This window comes from Hypanus sabinus, chromosome 4 (assembly GCF_030144855.1).
Source record: "Hypanus sabinus isolate sHypSab1 chromosome 4, sHypSab1.hap1, whole genome shotgun sequence".
In the NCBI taxonomy this organism is placed as follows: Eukaryota; Metazoa; Chordata; class Chondrichthyes; order Myliobatiformes; family Dasyatidae; genus Hypanus; species Hypanus sabinus.
In genome coordinates this window covers 10159308-10180579 of record NC_082709.1, presented here as the reverse complement: position 1 = coordinate 10180579, position 21272 = coordinate 10159308, and the positions used below count along the sequence as shown (strand labels likewise).

Sequence of the window (21272 nt, the reverse complement as noted above, 5' to 3'; positions counted from 1 at the left end):
GACATTGGTAAGGCCGAATTTGGAGTGTTGTATACAGTTCTGGTCACCGGATTATAGGAAAGATGTCAACAAAATAGAGAGAGTACACAGAAGATTTACTAGAATGTTACCTGGGTTTCAGCATCTAAGTTACAGGGAAAGGCTGAACAAGTTAGGTCTTTATTCTTTGGAGCGTAGAAGGTTGAGAGGGGACTTGATAGAGGTATTTAAAATAATGGGGGGATAGATCGAGTTGACATGGATAGACTTTTTCCATTGAGAGTAGGGGAGATTCAAACAAGAGGACATGAGCTGAGACTTAGGGGGCAAAAGCTTAAGGATAACATGAAGGGGAATTTCTTTACTCAGAGAGTGGTAGCTGTGTGGAATGAGCTTCCAGTAGAAGTGGTAGAAGCAGGTTCGGTATTGTTATTTAAAGCAAAATTGGGTAGGTATATGGACAGGAAAAAGAACAGAGGGTTATGGACTGAGTGCAGGTAGGTGGGACTAGGCGAGTAAGCATTCGGCACGGACTAGAAGGGCCAAGATGGCCTGTTTCTGTGCTGTAATTGTTATATGTTATAGTGAATCTGTGGAATTCATTGCCAAGGGCAGTTGTGGAGGCCAATTCATTGTATGCAGTTATGGCAATGGTTGATGGATTCTTGATTAGTCAGGGTGTAAAGGGTTATGAGGAAAAGGCTGAAGAATGAAGTTGAGAAGGATAATAAATCAGCCATGATAGAATGGAAGAGCAGAATCAATGGGCTGAATGGACTAATTATGCTCTTGTCTTATCTAAGAAACGAGGTTTTATCTTACAATTCAATACCAAAATTTTATTCAATTCAATACTACAATTAATCTGCTTTGATTACCTTTGTAGGTGATGCATTCTAATCACAGCATGTCAGTGAATAAAATACCCTTTGGTTCTCCATTGTAGCTAATATTGATTGTGAAGAATAATTCACTACTTTAAAATTGTCAGCCTCCTAAGGCATGCTCATGAGATTAATTGCTCTTTGTGTAGCAACAATATTTTAAAGGAAAATTCAGGGGCAGTTTGCGAAGTGCCTTTGCATAAACTACGTACCTTTCAGCTCCTTATGCATCAGTCTGAACACATCAGAATGGCCTTAATTAGAGGTTTGGATCTGAGATATTTTACATCTTGTTTGTCAATATCTTTTAATTGGTGATCTCAGGTCTCCAACCCTTCTGTTACAATTTGTCCCACACCAAACTTCATTTCATCTCCCTTTAACCCTCTCTGAAGCAAACAAAACAACTCCAGCCAGTCCATGGCAACCTCCACTGCCACTCTTAGTTCGGAGGAGCAATACCTCATATTCTGGGTAGCCTCCAACCTGATGGCACGAACATCAAAATATCTAACACATGGGAATTTCTCCACTCTCCCCCTTTTTTTACTTCTTCCATTTCTCACTCTGGCTCCCCTCTTATCTCACCTCTTTTCCTCACCTATCACCTCACTCTGGTGCCCCTCCTCCTTCCCCTTCTCCCACTGTCCACTCTGCACTCTTACCTTCAGCTATTTATCTTTTCCAGCTATCACCTCATAAGGGTGCGGGGTGAAATTTGTTCACTGGAAGAATTTGGAGAAATTGGAGAAATTGATCTAATACCATCAGGTTGGAGGCTACCCAGATGGAATATAACGTGTTGCTCTTCCACCCTGAGGCTAGGCTAGCGTCCTCTTGGCACATGAAGAGGCCATAGAATGACATATCAAAACAGGAATGGGAATTGGAACTTAAATTTTTGGCTGCCAAGAAGTCCCACTTGTGGCAGATGGTGCGGAGGTGCTCAATTGGGTCCTGTGTTCTTTTTCAGCAATTTCCACGTACCAAGCACCTCCAAAATGTGCACAGTGAGGTATGTCTGATTATGCATTCCCTTGAAATATTCCTACTTGGCTTGTGTCCTTACCATCTTTATTTCCCTCACCAATTTGGATATATTCCACTGAGGATGGATGACTTCACTGCTCTTAGTGCTGCTCTTAATATTGTGCTTTAACTATTTTATCCTGTTGGATTTTTCTGTGATTTCTCCTATATTGTGGCAGTGGCAGTGCTTACATCTGTCTTCACTGAAGTCAAATTCTCATTCAGTGAATCACATCTTCCACGAGAAGTCCTTCTTTTGAGCACCACCCTAAAAAAGGGTCTCAGCTCAAAATGTTAACTATTTCCATAGATGCTGCCTGACCTGCTGATTTTCTCTAGCATTTTGTGTGTTGTTGCTATTAATCTATTATTGCTTCCCTTTTGTGTCACGTATTAATTCAATCTTAAGGATTGCTCTGGCCTTAACTCTTCAGTTCTCTTTGGTACTTTCCTCAAACAGCTCAACTCTAATCCCTATAAGACATAGGAGCAGAATTAGGCCATTTGGCCCATCGAGTCTGTACCAACATTTCATCATGACAGATTCATTTTCCTCTCAGCCCTAGTTTTCTGCCTTCTCCCTATATTCCTTCGTGCCCTGACTAATCAAGAATCTGTCAACCTCTGCCTTAACTATGTCCAATGACTTGGCCTCCACAGCTGCCTGTGGAAAAGAGTTTCACAGATTCACCTCTCTGGCCAAAGAAATTCTTCCTCATCTCTGTTCTAAATCCCTATATTATGATGCCGTCCTCTGTTCTTAGACTCCCCCACCACAGGAAGAATCCTCTCCACATCCACTACATTCAGGCCTTTTGACATTTGATGACTTTCAGTGAGATCCCCTCTCATTCTTCTGAATTACAGTGAGTACAGGCTGAGAGCTATCAAATGCTTTTATATGGTAAACTTTTCAATCTCAGAATGATTTTCATAAACCTCCTTTGAACCCTCTCCCATGAGCTTGACAAAGATAACACTTTTACTTTTTTATTCTAACCTTTTTGATTGTCTAAAGAAATGTACTTCTGAATATCAAGGCCAGAGATTGAAAAGCTTAGGACTTTATTCCTTGGAACATAGAAAATTGAGGGGAGATTTGATTTACATATACAAAGTTATGAGGGGTATAGATAAGGCAAACGAAGCAGGCTTTTTCCACTGAGGTTGTCCAGGACTACAACTGGAGATCATGGGTTAAGTGTGAAACATGAAAGTTTAAGGGGAACATGAGGGAAAGTTCTTCACTCAAAAGGTTGTGAGAGTGTAGAATGAGCTGGTACATTGAGCTTAATTTCAATGTTTAAGATTAATTTAGATATGTACATGGATGGTAGGGTTATGGGTTATGGGTTATGGGTTATGGGTTATGGTCTGGGTGCAGATTTGTGGATGGTAGGGTTATGGGTTATGGGTTATGGGTTATGGGTTATGGGTTATGGTCTGGGTGCAGGTGAACAGTACTAGGTGGATTAGATGGGCCAAAGGGCCTGTTTCTGTGCTATATTTTTCCATAAATTTATGATTCTATATGTCTTCTGAATTAACCTCACTGCAATCTCAGCGTGTAACTTCCCTTTAAGTCTTTTGCAAACTGGTTGAATGCCACCCAAGTTGGTGCAGTCTTTCATTGATTCTATGATGGTTATTGGACTCGTTGATTATGCCTAGTAGAAAATGAATCTCCAATTTGTATATGGTGATTTGAGAATATATGTAATTTGAGAATAAATTTAGTTTGAACTTTGACTTGTAAGGAGCTGCTGGACAGGCTGGAACTGTCTTCCTTGGAGCGCAGGAAACTGAGAACTGATCTTATAAAGCAGGAGCTCCCAGCCTGCTTTATGCCATGTAGCCTTACCAGTAACCAAAGGATCTGTGGACCCCTGGTTGGGAACCCCTGATATGGAGGCATTTACACTCATGAGGGGTACAGATAAGATGAATGCACTCAGCCATTATTCCAGGGTTGGGGAATCGAGAACAGGAGGGCAGAGGTGAGAGAGAAACAGTTAAATAGGAACTTGAGAGGCATTTCTGAAATTACACAGAGGGGGTATGTATATGGAATAAGCTCTCAGAGGAAGTAGTTGTGCAGGGCCAATAACAACCTTTAAAAGACAGTTGGATAGGTACAGCACATGGATCAAAAGAGTTTAGGACAGGGGTTCCCAATCATTTTTATGCCATGGACCAATACCATTAAGCAAGTGGGCTGTGGACCCCAGGTAGGGAACCCTTGGTTTAGAGGAACATGAAGCAAACATGGGCAGATGGAACAAGGTTGGATGGGCATCTTGGTCAACAGCTTCAGTGGTGTGTGACTCTAGTCAGCCTCCTGCTAAATATAGTTGCAGTCATATTGTTATTGTTCCATGCCTAAAATACAGAAGAATCAGGAAACATTATTATAATTGCTTAACCTAAACCTTTTATCCCCCCCATACCCCCCCAGAACTAATAGAATCAAGATGGCTTTGAGGTAATGTCTTTTTGTTTCATTGAAACCATTTGAGATATAGTACAAAGGCACCAAGAAAGAAGCTGTTTATGCTTTATTATGTTACTACTGATTTCGTATATACCTGGAAATAGATGCAGATATTCTTTTGAAATCTTATGACCAATATACTTATTCTAAATGTGTGTATTTCAGATGGAGGATACATACCACACCCGTACTAGAAATGGACCAGTACAGCTTCCGTTCCTTGATGTCAATCGTGATAAACTCAACGTGATCCAGGTTATTCGTGAAGAGGACTCTCGCATTGGAACCATCCATATTGGCACTGGCAATCTTTGCAGGGACTCCATTCTCTGTACCTTGGTCAGTCCAGTATAACTTCCTGAAAATATTTTGTACACCATTCTCAGATACTATGTATATTCTATCATCAATTAGAAAATGGACAATTTCAACACACAAACATTCAATTAGATTGTTGAAGTTTTACTGTGTCACAAAAACAAGACCATTGTAACAAATTGTAGATTTTGCCCTGGCACCAATTTATAAATAGATTAAATTCGTGCTGACTCAATTATTTCCTCTGAATGAGATACAAAGTGCCACAAGCAGTATAGACTGGAGAGGTGTGCTGAAACACTAACAACTCAGGATGTCCACATTGACCCATGTGTGTGGAAATCCTGATTAAAGCAAGAGGGCTTTCTGCTGTTTTCTAACCCGTTCCAGAATCAAAGGGTCATAGATTTAAGCAGGAATGAAGAAGCAATCTTGGCAGCATGATTTTAGATCCTGTCAATGTCTTTCTTGGCTTGTTTGGATGAAAACTAATGACTATTTTCACTATAAAAGATCTGTTACTGTACATATTAACAAAGTCAAATTAATCACTTCTATTGCAACTACGCATATCAAAATAAATATACCTGAGTATATACACCAGGGGTTCCCAACCTGGGCTCCATGGACCTCTTGCTTAATGGTATTGACACATGGCATCAAAAAGGTTGGGAATCCCTGATATAAAGTTTAATTTGTTAGTTTGTAAAGGTTGATGCTGAAGCAAACACAAATCTGCACAATTATTTAAAAGATATATGCATTTTATTGCTCTATCTCATTGGGTGTTTTTAATGAGATCTATTTTCTGGGCATCTGAAAAAAGTGGAGAATGCACATCTATACTCACATTCTTCTGCAGATAATATAGTAGAGAACATCCTGACATTCTGCATCACTGCATGGTATGGAAAATGTACAGTGGGGGACAAGAAGGCTCTACAATGGGTAGTCAAAACTTCCCAGTGTATCACTGGACATACATACAGAAAGAGGCCAGAAAAGGGCAGTAACATCAAAGATCCCGCTCACCCAGTTCATGAACTGTTTGTCCCACTCCCATTAGGGAGGAGGCTACGTAGCATCCATGCCTGGACTACCATATTATCAAAAAACAGTGACTTTCCCCAAACAGTGGGGGGGTCCACATTCCCCCCCCCCCAATACCACTACTTCATCAGTTTCTGTCAGAGTCACCTTATATACAAAAACTCCTGTGCCAAGTGCAGGATTTTCTGGACATATAATCAATGTACAGAATAAGCTATTTTGTGTATTTATATTTATAGTGTGGTTTCTTCATTGTGTTCTGTATCTTACCATGTTTTTTTGTGCATCATTGGATATGGAGTTACAATTATTTTATTTTCCTTTATACTTGTGTACAGGAAATTACGTTAAACAACCTGAATCTTGAATATCTTGAATAGTTAAGTAGGTATCAATACTGATATTCTTTTCAATGAGAAGAATTGACTATTAACATGAAACTAGGGGTTTCCATGTCTGGAAATGGTAGATTTTTGTTGGAGATAGTATACTTATGATGTGACTGAAGTGAATTCTTTCATTAGGCTGTATATTGTTATGTAAAACAAACCTGACGATACTGGATTCTCTTTGTGTGTGTGTGAGATCTCCCTAATTCTTCCTACAAATTCTGGCCTCATGATAGTGTCTGCATTTAACCACTCTGCCATCAGTTGCCAAGCTACTGAGGTCAAGAAAATTCTGTTTCACTTTGTCTGGTTCCCACTTCTCCTTCCCCTTAGAAATCATTTCAGATACTTCCAATATCTTCCTCGTCTTCTTTAGATAAAACTCACCTACCTAACTTCTTTTGTGACGTGACACCAAATTCTGATTAGTAAGACTGCAGTGAAGTACATGTGATTGGTTTGCCATGCTTTTCAGTCCATTTACATGGTTTGAACACAGGAGTTAAGTGTTTTCATGTATGGATAGATAGAGGTCATGTCTCAACAGTCTCTTCCCCCATCATACTGATTTATTTAGCAATACAGTGCAGTGTAGGCCCTTCCAGCACTTCGAACCACGCCATCCCTGTCAAACCCAATTAACCCTAACCTGATCACGGGACAACTTACAATGAGCAATTACCTGGTACGTCTTTGGATTGTGGGAGGTAACTGAAGGACCTGGTGAAAACCCATGCATTCCATGGGAAAGACGTACAGATCAGCAGCAGAATTGAGTTCTGGAACGCCCTGAGCTGTAATAGTACCGTGCTAACTGCTACGCTACCGCGCTGCCTGATTAATTTTCTTTGTTATTTTTTTAGGAGCAAAACAAGTGATGCCACATGTTAACATTCAAATATTTTGCACTATACGAAAACAAAAGTTTTGAATTTTCAAACAGTACATTTTAATTTGTACAAAAATTAAACATTCACTCACCCTTTAGCTGGATTCACCACAATACCAACAGGTGACCCAACACCATTCCTTTGCCCATTGTTGGTCAGTATTGTTTTCTTGTACTTGACATCACCTTGCACTTTAATCACCTGAAAGGAAAGAAATTATTACAGGAAAACACACACAACAAATAATTACAACAAGTCTACTTTTGTATCATAATGCTAATGCTTCAAAAGAATATTAGAACCCATGTCCCCATGTCCCGCAGCAGCTCGGTAATAAAATATTCCCTCTGCCATTTTATATTGTATTTTTAATGTACATTGAATATAGCACAAAACATTTTATTTATTTATTAAGCAATACAGCACAGAGTAGGCCCTTTGGCCCTTCGAGCCACACTGTCCCAATCAAAAACCCAATTAACTCTTACTTAATCTCGGGACACTTTTCAATGACCAATTAATCTTCCCAGTTTATCTTTGGACTGTGGGAGGAAACCAAGCACCGATACAAAATCCACATATTCCAGAGAGACTCCTTACAGACGGTGCTAGAATTGAAATCCAAACTCTAGAACACCATGAGCAAGAATAGTGTAGTACACTTATAGTTACTAAAAGTACTTATAAGAAAATTGAAATAATTCTACAACAGGTGTTCCCAACTTTTTTTATGCCATGGACATAAAGCAGGGAGTCCATGGAACCCAGGTTGGGAACCCCTTTTCTAGAGCTATATTATAATCATCCCACTGACCAATGTTTTTCATGATTTTAATTTAGTTGAGAAGAAAAAAAAAATCAAATCAGTCGAGAAACAGTTGGAAATGGGAAAGGAAATTAAAGGTTGGATTATCCTGTTTAAATGAAAGGGAAGGTGAGCAGGAAGAAGGGTTACATGCTGGCATGAAGAAAACACTGCTAGATTTGTTGTGTCCAATGCCACAATTCAATCAGCTGTTTAGAGTTTTGTTTAGCAATGCAAATGAGGCTTATTTCCAATCATACTAAGCAAAATTTTCATTTATTTGACTATTCATCTGTGATGATTTCTTTTATAATTACAGTCCATTAACATCTTGGACTATTTTTACTGTGCCCATTGTCTGTTTTTTTTTTATCAATTATGCTATTGTTCGCATTGTTGTAACTGTATGTTGTAAATATGTGGTTTTGTGCAAGTCTTGCAGCTTTAGTTTATTGTCTTGTTTTTTGTCTGGTGGATTTGGAGCTCTTTTCCGGGGCACGCGCTAGACGGTAGCGTGATATTAATACGCAGCAGCCTCTCCGGACTCTGGATTGGGGATTGCCAAACGTTATGTGGATTTTCTGGTGTAGTCTGTTATGTCATATGCTTTTGTGGTATCATTCTGGGGGAATGTTGTCTCATTTTTTAACTGCATTGCATTTGTGGTTTCTAAATGACAATAAACTGAATCAGAATCATAGTGGGCCTTCTTTCAATGGCTCTGTGGCCATATTAGACAGATCTGCTTGTTAACGCAAATATCTAATCAGCCAATCACATAGCAGCAACTCAACGCAGAGAAGCATGCAGACATGATCAAGAGGTTCAGTTGTTGTTAAAACCAAACACCAGAATGGGGAACAAAAAAATCTAAGTGACTTTGACCATGGAATGATTGGTGGTGCCAGACGGGGTGGTTTGAGTATCTCAGAAACTGCTGATCTACTGGGATTTTCATGCACAACAGTCTCTAGAGTTTACAGAGAATGGTACAAGAAACAAAAAAAAACATTCAGTGAGTGGCAGATCTGTGGGTGAAAATGGTGAAAATGAGAGAGGTCAGAGGAGAATGGCCAAACTGCTTCAACCTGACAGGAAGGTGACAGTAACTCAAACAGCCACGTTACAAAAGTGGTGTGCAGAAGAACATCTCTGAATACACATGACGAGCCTTGAAGTGGATGGGCTACAGTAGCTGAAGGCCACGCCAGGTTCCACTACTGTACCTAATGAAGCGGCTAGTAAAGTGTATATTGCTAAGAGTCAAAATAAGAACCATCATTTTTAAATGTTATCAAATCACATTTGTGAAAGAGACAACTTACAGTCAAATGTTAAGCTTCAAATCAAACATTTCCTAAAGGAGCACCAGAATCATAATGGTATAAAAATTAACTGTTTACACCACAGGTTCCCAACCTTTTTTATGCCATGGAACCTTATCATTAACTGAGGGGTCCATGGACCACAGGTTGTGAACGCCCAGTCTACAGTAATATAATAATCCAATTTGCATATCAACAGGTAGGTTGGATTTAGTTATATTTCAAAATTATTATAATGAAATTTTGGAATTTAAAATCTATAATTTATGCATTTGTGATTATATAAAAAATCTTTAGAAAAAGAAAATTAACATTTAGCACTATGTGAATTCAAACCCATTTAAGCATACTAACCTCAATGGACTGTTGGTCAGAGTTGGTATAGTAAAGGTTCATGGAAATCCAGTCAAAAGCCAAACCCATAGGGGAGCCAATGATGGAAGCTGGGGCAAACACTGTCCTATTGGTCCCATCTAACTTCACACGGTGAATCTCTCCCTAAAGACACATAAATCAGAGAAAGGAAAATCTGCACAGCCTCAAAGTAAGTGTATTTTCAAATAGATATATGTCACCATATACAACCCTGAGATGCACTTCCTTGCAGGCATACTCAATAAATCTACAACAGAATAATAACTATAACAGAATCAATGAAAGACCATACGAATTTTGCCGTTCAATCAGTGTGCAAAAGACAACAAACTGCACAAGCACAAGAAAGAAAGAAATAATAGTAAGAAGCCCAGTGCACGTGCGCCGGCCGTGCATGCAGCCTGTTACAGCCACTCTGACTAGTTTTCTTACTTTTCTAACTTGGCATAATTTACTTATTACTATTTAATTATTTATGGTTTTATATTGCTATATTTCTACACTATTCTTGGTTGGTGCGACTGTAACGAAAGCTAATTTCCCTCGGGATCAATAAAGTATGTCTGTCTGTCTGTAAATAAAAGCAACACACACAAAATGCTCGAGAAGCTCAACAGGTCAGGCAACACCTATGGAAAAACACAAACAGTCAACGTATTGGGCCAAGACCCTTAATCAGGATTTATTCCTCTGTACAGATGCTGCCTGATCTGCTGAGTTCCTCCAACATTTTGTGTGTGTTGCTCTGGAATTCCAACATCTACAGAATCCATTATGTTTATGAAGGAGATTCAGTTCAGATTTGTACAAGTGCATCAAGGCAAAACAAACAAAATTCATGAGGAATTCAGCAGGTCAGGGAGGCCGCAAGTATGGAAAATCTGGTCGATGTTTTGTTCTGAGACCCTTCTTCTGGTGGGGAAAGGAAGGAGGAAGAAGCCAGAATAAAAAGACAGGGGGAGGGGAAGGGAGATAGCTAGAAGCTGATTGGTGAAGCCCAGTGGGTCGGAAAGATAAAAGGCTGGAGAAGAAAGAATTTGATAGGAGAGGAGAGTGGGCCATGGGAGTAAGGGTAGGAGGAGGGACCCGGGGGAAGTATAGTAGGAGAGAATAAGTAAAAGGTCAGAGTAGGGAATAGGGGAAGGGTGTGGGGTGGTGGAGTTTTGTTCAATGGAAGGAGAAATTGACATTCATAACATCAGATTGGAGAGTAGCCAGAAGGAACACAAGGCTGGCCTCAGCTTGCACAAGAGGAGGCCATGATCAGACATATCGGAAAGATTCAGGTCTATCAGTTATTTGTGACTACTTTTTAGGATTACTAACTCTTTCAGTCAATGCTAGACTTTGTAAAATTTGCTTCGCACTGCATAAGTGGGGGCTATGCATAACTGTAAGGTAATTAAGCTCTTCCAAACAAGGCGCATCTTTAATTATTGTATCTCTTCTAGATGCCACTGCAATTTATTTTCAGTGTTGTGCTCAAAGAAGATAGTATTAGCCTAATTAGATTTAGAGTCATAGTCATTAAAAATTAGAAACAGGCCCTTCAGCCCATCTAGTCTGTGCTGACCATTTAAACTGCCTACTCTCATTGACCTGTACCAAGACCAGAGCCCTCCATAGCCCTCCCATCCATGTACAGTCCCTATCCAAGTTCTCTTAAACATTGCAATCGAAATGGCACCTACCACTTGCACTGGCAGCTCATTCCACACTCTCACCACCCTCCCAATGAAGATGATTCCTCACATGTCCTCCTTAAACATTTCAACTTTCACCCTTAACCCATGACCTCTAATTGTAGTCCCACCAAACCACAGTGGAATTACAAACAAAAAATCTGCAGATGCTGGAAATCCGAGCAACACACACACAAAATGCTGAAGGAACTCAGCAGCCCAGGAGCCATCGATAGGGAAGAATGCAGTCAATGTTTCGGGCCCAGACCCTTCATCAGGGTTGGGGGAGAAAAGATGAGGAGTTGGAGTTAGAAGGTGGAGGGAGGGGAGAAAGAAACACAAGGATATAGGTGAAACTGGGGGGGAGGGGTGAAGTAAAGAGCTGGAAAGTTGATTGTTGAAAGTGATACAGTGCTGGAGAAGGGGGTATCTGATAGGAGAGGACAGAAGACCATGGAAGGAAAAAGGAAGGGGGAGGAGCACCAGAGTGAGGTAAGGAGATAAGGTGAGAGAGGGAAATGGGAATGGGGAATGGTGAAGGGGTGGGGGCATTACCAAACATTCGAGAAATTGATGTTCATGCCATCAAGTTTAATTCCACTTCCCATTCCCATTCCAACATGTCAGTCCATGGCCTCCTCTACTGTCATGATGAGGCACACTTAGGTTGGAGGAGCAACTGGGTAGCACGCAACCTGATGGCATGTACATCAATTCCTCGAACATCCGGTAATGCTGCCTCTCTCTCCTTCACCATTCCCCATTCCCATTTCCCTCTCTCACCTTATCTCCTTGCCTGTCCATGGCCTACATCTGGTGTTCCTCCCCTTTACTTTCTTCCACGGCCTTCAGTCCTCTCCTACCAGCTTCCCCCTCCATGGCCCTTTATCTCTTTCACTGATTGATTTCCCAGCTCTTTACTTCACTCTTCCACCACCCCTCCAATTTCACCTATCATCTTGTGCTTCTTCCTCTCCTCCCCTCACCTTCTTACTCTGACTCCTCATCTTGTTTTCTCCAATCCTATGAAGGGTCTCAGCCCAAAACGCCAACTGATTACTCTTCTCCATAGATGCTGCCTGGCCTGCTGAGTTCCTCCAGCATTTTGTGTGTGTTGCTCCATGGAAAAAGCCTGCTTGCATTTACCCTATCTATAACCCTCATAACTTTTGTATACCTCTATCAAATGTCCCCTCAATATTCTACATTCTAGGGAATAAAATTCTAACCTATTCAATCTTTCCTGATAACTCAGGTCCTCCAGTCCCGGCAATATCTCTGTAAATTTTCTCTGTACTCCTTCAACCTTTCCTGTAGGTAGGTGGTCTGTACACAGTGCTAATTAACCCAACAACCCACACATTTTTGGGAAGTTGGAGGAAATCTACTTGGTGTTAGGAAGCCCACCGTAACTCCAGGCTTGAGATCATAGACGCTGGAAACCTGGAGGATCTAAGTGGTCAGGCAGTGTCTACAGAAGGAAACGGTTGGGAGTAGTTTTGGGTCGAGACCTTTTACCTGGAAAGAGGGGAGAGAGCAAATACAAAATGGTGGAGGGAAGGGCAACAGCAAGAGTGTCAGGTGACAAGTGAAAGGTGCTGAGGGAGGGGTGAAGGGGGGAGGTGGGATTGATGTCAAAAGCCAGGAGGTGAGAGGAAGAAGTGACAAAGGGCTGAAGATGATGGAATCTGATCGGAGAGGCCAGTGGAGTGTGGAATAAAGGGAAAGAGGTGGGGAGGAGTATATGGTTCATTTCCAGGAGTTCTCCCAGCACTTTGTGACAATGTCGAACGTCAGAATTGACTCAGGCTGCTGGAACTGTGAGGCAGCAGCTGCACCACTGTGGGAGAAAAAGATTGCATTCTTGTAATTTGGTGCTTGACGTGCACCTTGTGCTCCTCTGAGGAAGATATCATTTTCCAGTTAGATCCTGTTTGGGTGCCTCTGAGCTGAAATGGCAAGGCCTAGTAAAATGGTAATTTGACTGAACCCTCAGTTAACGATAGTTGATTTGGCCTCAGCTCACCCGGAACAGTGAAGAGCATGGAGCCTATTTAGCAAACGTAAACTGGTAATGCAATGAGAATGTTCGATGTTACTCATTTGTCATTGCTTTCCAACTTTAAGTTTGTTTCAGATTCAGACAGGAATCCTATACTTGTACTTACTGGATGCTCGACCCAATACATCATATTGTCTTCATCAAAGTCAACATCAAAACCATTCTGAACTCCTGCTATTGGAACCATGGCATCACTGGTTTTGTCATCAGGGTTCAGGGAAATGCCAAAGATGATGTTGTTTCTCACAACAATTAGGAAAGGTTCTTCATCTGAGGAGGATGAAAGAAAGTTCAAATGTTGGTGGATATTTCAGAATCTTAACAAAACCTGAATTTGTACCAAAGTCGACAAGAGCTAAACAAAGTTGAAGCAGAGTTCAGCAATCTAGACCCGCCCCACACTGCAAACTGCACCAGTTTTCAGTAAGAACATGATTAAGCTGATGCTGCAGTAGAAATGTCCTCCTTTTGCAATAAATAAGTGTGAAAACAAACTAGGACCACCCATCAGCAACTACCTCAGGGACGAGGGTGCACACCACCCTCAGGCTAGAGGAGCAACATCTTGTATTCTGTCTGGGTCCTCTCCAAGCTGATGCCATGATTATCGACTTCTCCTTCTGGCAAACAAAAAATACTCACCCCATTTCTATTCCCCAGTCTGACCTTTTCTACTTCTCACCTACAAATTACTTCCCATGGGTCCCCTCTCCCTTCCCTTTCTCCAATGGTCCTCTCTCCCCTCCGATCAGATTCTTTCCTCTCCAGCCCTTGACCTTTCCTACCCACCTTCTTCACTAATCATCTTCCAGCTAGCCTCTCCCCCCACCCCACCTTTTAATTCAGGAATACTGCCCCTTCCCTCTCAGTCCTGATGAAGGGGCTTGGCCCGACATGTCGACCTTTTACTCTTTTCTATACATGCTGCCTGACCTGCTGAATTCCTCCAGCATCTCCAGCAGTTGTTATGTGTGCACTTGTACAAAACTGAGCTGACTCTCCTTCATAAACACAAAACATTCTGTAGATGTTGGAAATCCAGAGCAACACTCATAAACTGCTGGAGGAACGCAGCAGATCAGACAGTATCTATGGAGAAAATAAATCCTGATGCAGGGTTCCAGTTCAAAATGTCAGTGTTTATTCCCCTCTATTGATGCTACTTCAGCTGCTAGTTCCTACAGCATCTTGTGTGTGAGCATCCTTCACACTTCATCTCAAAACAATTAAAAAAAATTTAGTCTGATCATCACTGAAAACAAAAACAAATTGCATCTAACACTGTCCAGCTGCATGACGTCTTACAAAATTACTTTGACCCTGCATTTCATTTAAACGCATCTGTGGTATCTATCCCTCATCCATGCAGCAGTGCAGCTGCATCATTCAGCTAGGGTGCCTAAGACTTTTGCACAGTACTGTATTTGTCAATGTGCAGCGGAGAGTGAGGTTATAAATCTGACAGGAACAAAGGATGTTGGGAATGGTGTAGTCGTCTGGCACGGGTACAGACACACCCAGCCCTGAGAAATCAGGCAAAGTCATTTGATTCCAAACAATTGCATAATGTCTCTCTGGTTCTTCCCACTCCCTCCCCTCTCCCTGCTCCCTTCCCACTCTCAGTCCACAATAGAGACACACATAAGAAACAGATTATCATCACTCACATATGTCATGAAATTTGGTTTCTTTTGTGGCAGCAGTACAGTGCAATACATAAAATTATTACAGTACTGTACAAAATTCTTGGGCACCCTAGCCTAAGACTTTTATATAGGAGTGTATATTATGGTCTTCCAGTTAAAAAACTACACTCAGTACTACGAGTTATATCAAAGCTAAGTACTCTTATTTCTGTTTCCCAACCACCTTCCCATTTTAACCAAATTACAGTACTGTGCAAAAGTCTTAGGCACCATAGCCATATACTGTATATGTATCTAAGATGTTTGCACAGAACTGTAAGATCACAATGTTTTAGAAATTTGTGACAGTGCTCTCAAAAATTCAGTCTGAGATCCACAACCCAACAGTGGCAACATATATCAATCAAAGAGCACATAACCATAGTGTAGAATCTATATTGTATGATACACCCGCCTTTGAGAGGTTCACCACCCAGAGCTTTCACTGGACATCAGATATGGACGTGGAATGTAGAACATATTGGAATAGAGCTCCTATCATTTCAGTCTGTTGTTATAGCATTTCCTGGTTGTTCAGTGTACTCCAGCTGCATCACTCCTAGAGCAATTAAAATGCAGATAATTGACAAAATAAAACATACTTGTTTTATTTTTTTTTGGTATACCTTCATCATAATGAGAAGGCCATAAGACATAGGGGCAGAATTAGGACATTCAGCCCATCAAGTCTGCTCTACCATTCAATCATGGCTGATCCTGGATCCCACTCAACCCCATAAATCTGCATTCTTGTCATATCCTTTGATGCCCTGACTGATCAGAAAACCATCAACTTCCACCTTAAATATACCCACAGACTTGACCTCCACCGCAGTCTGTAGCATAGCATTCCACAGATTCATTACTCTCTGGCTAAAAAAATTCTTGCTTACCTTTGTTCTAAAAGGTCACCCTTCAATTTTCAGGCTGTGCCCTCCAGTTCTGGATACCCCCACCATAGGAAACATCCTCTCCACATCCACCTTATCCAGTCCTTTCAACATTCAGAAGGTTTCAATGAGATTCCCCCACATTCTTCTAAATACCAATGAGTACAGGCCCAAATGCCCCTCATATGTCAACCCTTTCATTCTCAGCATCATCCTTCAGAACCTCCTCTGGACACTCTCCAATGACAACATATCCTTGAAGGCCATGAGGAGCAGGAAAAAAAAATTAGAAGAAAAATACTGCATTAATGTCATTGTAAAGGTGAATTGTTTCCTTGAGGTTGTTATAGCTGTGGGTATAGCTGTGCATAGAAGGGATAAGTTTCCACTACCCATTAAATGCTCCCAATGGCATGTGTCTCAAATAGTCTCTGACAGCCAAGTCCAGCTCCTGGCCTTCACATGTGGTACAGCTACTAAGCCTGGTGGAACTGTTTCTACAGACAGCAGAAGGTGCAAAGGTGGGTTATTGGTGCCTTACAACCAGTCACTTCAAGCAGGTGGGGTTCATCAGTCGAGTTTGGCAGCTCATCTCTGAGAAGAAAAACTTTGATCTCAAACCTCAGGGGAAGACTTCAGGAGTGAAGCCTGAGGAAAAAATCCAGAGCCGGAGTCTCTAAGGTAGTGCTACGTTGAATTCAACACTGACTGGTAAATCCTGTGACGCTGCTGGTACCAAAATGTATTCGTCTCTGCCGACCCTTTGTGTTCATCAGATGCAAGGAGAGGGGGAGTTGCTATATGGGCAACAGCTTGCTTTCTGTATTGTACTGGCCTATTTTGCATACCTAGACAGCTTGCATGCAACATCCATGGTCAATCCTGACCAATGGAGGCCATCGCTAGAGAGCACTTTAAATTTCAGCAGAGCATTAATAATTTCAGAGTAAGAGTGGAAGCCACGATAAAATTTGAGTGTATCAGTGATTTTGTCTACCATTAAATACCTGCAAAATCAGTCTCATCACAAAAACATACCAAGATAAGCTCTGAAAATATTCCCCCAAAACATATAGGACAAATCTACTGCACTCTAAAATAACTAAATTTTCTTCATTTCTTTAACACTTATATGCAATTATATGTAGCAATTTAATAACAAATTGAGATAATTGTTCACATTCATTGATAATTTCAAATAAAATCTTATATAAAACTTTTTAAATTTCTGTTTTTTGCACTAATTACCTTAACTATTTAATAAACATATATATACTTATTGTAATTCAGTTATTTTCTCTATTTATCATTGTACTTCTGCCACAGCATTAACAAACTTCATGACGTATGCCTGTGATACAAAACCTGATTCTGATTACATATTTTTCTCCTGGTAATGCACATCTACAAGTCATTCTATAACTTGAGAATCTGAATTATTTATTTCTGCAGCACAACTAGGGATTCATTACTAAAGGAGAGCAAGTTATGACGAGAAGTAACAAGTAACATTATCACACCTTTATTACAATGCTCCATATCAGACATCAGTTTCCAGCCTGAAGGGCAGACACAGGAATACCCTTTCGGTGGTGATGCAGACAGGAGGCACAAATGGCTGCAGGGGTTTGAGAGACATGGATTCCAGGCTACAACACAAAATATACGAATATCCATAATTAAGTAGAAATCACTATTGTCAGCAAGACTAGTTAAGCAAAATAGTGTACAAAAATGACTGGAAACATTTTTAAGTCATTTTCATTTAATACAGAATTCAGAACTAGAAAATACTTGCATCGTAGCATGACTGATGATGCCAACTTTACACTATTGTTGCTGTAAGCTTGGATGTAATCCATGCAGAAGATATTTGCATATTCTTTTCCTATCACAAAAATAGTAAGCAAATTCTGTTTATACCATAAGACATAGAAGCAGAATTGTGCCTTGAAGCCCATTGATTCTGCTCTGCCATTCAATCATTCTTTTTTTTCTATTTCCTCCATAACCCCAGTTCCTGGCCTTCTTCCCGTAACCTTTGATGCCATGTCCAATCAAGAACCTATCAATGTCTGCCTTAAATACACCCAACGACCTGCCCTCCACAGCTGCATATGGCAACAAATTCCACAAATTCACCTCCCTTTGGCTAAAGAAGGTTATCCACATCTCTATTTTGAAAGGGCACCACTCTCTCCTGAGGCTGTGCCCTCTTGTCCTGGATTCTCCCACCACTGGAAACATCCTTTCCACATCTACTCTGTTTAGGCCTTTCAACATTCAAAAGGTTTCAATAATGTCATTCCCCCCCCATCTTTCTAAATCTCAGCAAGTACAGAACCAGAGCCATCAAACATTCCTCATATGATAGCTCTTTCATTCCTGGAATCGTGCTTGTGAACCTCCTCTGGACCCTCTCCAATACAAACACATCTTTTCTAAGATGAAGAGCCCAAAACTGTTCACAATACTCAAGGTGAGACCTCACCAGTGACTTATAAAGCCTCAGCATCACATCCTTGCTCTTGTATTCTAGACCTCTTGAAATCAATGCTAACCTGGCATTTGCCTTCCTCACCACTGACTCAACCTGCAAGTTAACCTTTGAGATATTCTGCACAAGGACTCCCAAGTCCTTCTGCATCTCAGATTCCTGGGTCATTAAGAGCACCAAATTTCTTGGTGTCCACCTGGTGGAGAATTTCACCTGGTCCCTCAACACCAGCTCCATAGCCAAGAAATCCCAGCAGCATCTCTACTTTCTGCGAAGGCTGAAGAAAGTCCATCTCCCACCCCCGCATTCTCACTACATTCTACAGAGGATGTATCGAGAGCATCCTGAGCAGCTGCTTCACTGCCTGGTTTGGGAATTGCACCGTCTCGGATTGCAAGACCCTGCAGTGGATAGTGAGGTCAGCTGAGAAGATCATCGGGACCTTTCTTCCCGCTATTACATACCTGGGAGGCAACATTTTATCCATGTGTCCTATTCACATTCACAGAATCTCCTGTCTGTTCCCTTCACTAACGAGTCCCCTATCACTGTCACTCCCTTCTTCTCTCTCTTTCCCTTCTGCACCACAGACCCATGCAAAGTGCCTGTAACCCAGTCACCGTGGCATTCTCCCTTGAGGTCATCCCCCACAAAAGTATCCAAAGCGGTATACTTAGTTTTGAGGGGAATGGCCATGGGGTGCTCTGCTCTAACTGCTGATTTCCATTTCTCCTGACAGTCACCCAGCTACTCACCTCCTGCAACTGCGGGGTGACTACCTCTCTGTAACTTTGATCAATTATATCCTCGCTCTCCCATACAAGTTTAAAACCGGAGGAGGAGGGGAATTTTCTGAGTTCAATTTACCATTAAACTTTACTTGCTGAGTAAATGCTCACAAGCTCCATTGTCCTAAAGTGTTATCAATTTTGAATTGTACAAACATTGTGGCACTTACCATTTGACGTTTCAGTTATTAAACAAGCACTATTATTAGGTCTCTCAAAGTGCAATCCTACGTCCCTGTCGTGAGAGGGGGAAATGGGTAAGGAAGGCTAACAGGGCTCTGGTGAAGCTGTATAGGCCAATCCCCTGCACAATGAATGCAAAGGTTTGAAGAAACATTGATGAACTCCAACCATACAATTGCTTTCAGAGGTCGATGGAAACGAAAGGTCATCCATGGCCTTAGCTCCACTAGAAGCTAAGAGACCCAGTAAGTAAAATATTAGGGTGACAGATCTCCTTCCCTCTGCAAGCCTGCAGGTCACCCTTGGGCAAGGTGTAGCACCTGCTTAGCCCACCCACCCACCCCCCACCACCAATCAGGGTCACAGGAAGCCATGGGAGCAGGTGGTGGATGGTCATAAGAGCAGCAAGTCCTGCAAGTCCTTGTTCTGTGACCACTGACGCCAGGCAGACAATCTGAAGGGTATTGATAGGGAAAGGTCACCCATTTTGTAAAGATACTGCCCAGAAGACAATGGCAAACAACTTCTGTAGAATTTGCCAAGAACAATTATGATCATGGAAATACCCTGATTACCTCCAGCATATGACGTGGCACATAACAAATGAAAGAACTAATACTTTTGACATACCAGGAGGTTGCCTTACAGAATGAACGGCAGCAATTCCAAGGGGTTGTACAATATTACTGATCATCACAGTCTGATTCCTTCCATGCCACTTATTTACTCCAACAACACGGTTGGAATGCCGATCAGTCCAATACACAAAATCTTCAAAAATGGTTAAGGCATGTGGGTGTCTCAATATCTACAAAAGAGAGTGTTATGATATTAAATACATACTTCCTATAGAATGCATTCAGCTATTTCTAAAAATAAACAGGTGATCTAATCTTTCACTTACTAAGTCACTTGCCAAAATTTGTCTCCTGTTATTTCCATCATAGTCACAGTATTCAATAAAATCCAAATATGCATCAGCAAAGTAAAGTAGTTTAGTTGGATAATCAATACTTAAACCATTGGGCCAGTAGATCTTGTTGCTTATCAGAACAGTTCGCATTGTGCCATCCATGCTGGCTTTTTCTATTCGTGGATTTCTTCCCCAATCTGTCCAGAACATTAGATGGATACTGCAAGGTAAAAATCAAATTAATAAACCCACTTAAAGATCCCCAGGACAATCAGCAGTGCTGGATCTCAGTTATTTTCTGATCCTTAGGGTTCATCCGAGGGTCAAGAAGAGCAAGGAGTCTTAATGATCATTTATTTTAACGTTTAAACAAACATACAAATACTAGGCAAACTAATTGAGTAGCTGAGAAGCAAAACAGAAGACAAGAAGATGACAATGAAAAGATGGCACCCCTGAAAAATCTTTATAATCCTGTTACCTTTATAGTTCAGTTAACAGAAGGTCCTTAGAAAAGAATAAACCAATCAATAGTTGCAGAATTACATCATGTGAGAAAAGTGTTAACACTTAGTCAATGAAAATCGAGAAAGGTGATAACCTGTATGTAATTGCTATACCTCTTCCTGCATGTAAGTGGGGACAAATCACTATGTACTGTGAAAAATGCGTAAGTTTGTTTAAAAAGTATATATTATGATTAAACTATGACCTTAGTCATATTAATTCAACTAATATCTTATAAAACCTGTTTAAAAACAGTGGATTCCAACATCAGTTATCATGACGGCTTTTCGATGCTTAACAACTTTGTTTATTTCACAGAATGGGGAAACTGGATCACAAGTTAAACAATATTTAACTCTTTTGAAATATAGTTTCAAATGAGCAGGTCACCATGTTTGTTTTTCTCCTTATCACTCATTTCCAAAGTATTACGAAATACGATCAAGCTAAGGACTGACTGAGGTCACTTAGTTGAGACACATGAATCCACAAGATCCAGTGTAAAAGTTTGAACTGAAATAATTAAAACT

At 40.9% G+C, this 21272-nt stretch overlaps 1 protein-coding gene across 2 annotated transcripts in view; it reads right to left on the bottom strand.

The window, feature by feature from the left end:
* The window catches only part of lrp2a (low density lipoprotein receptor-related protein 2a), a 393751-nt gene that overhangs the window by 229311 nt on the left and 143168 nt on the right, over positions 1–21272 (bottom strand). For both annotated transcript variants that reach the window (XM_059966386.1, XM_059966387.1), the window contains exons 27-33: positions 20227–20455; positions 19953–20130; positions 17375–17503; positions 13386–13549; positions 9515–9658; positions 7122–7231; positions 4564–4741 (exon numbers count right to left, since the gene is read on the bottom strand). In XM_059966386.1, the coding sequence (XP_059822369.1) occupies positions 4564–4741; positions 7122–7231; positions 9515–9658; positions 13386–13549; positions 17375–17503; positions 19953–20130; positions 20227–20455 (1132 nt within the window). The remainder of the gene's footprint in view (positions 1–4563; positions 4742–7121; positions 7232–9514; positions 9659–13385; positions 13550–17374; positions 17504–19952; positions 20131–20226; positions 20456–21272) is intronic.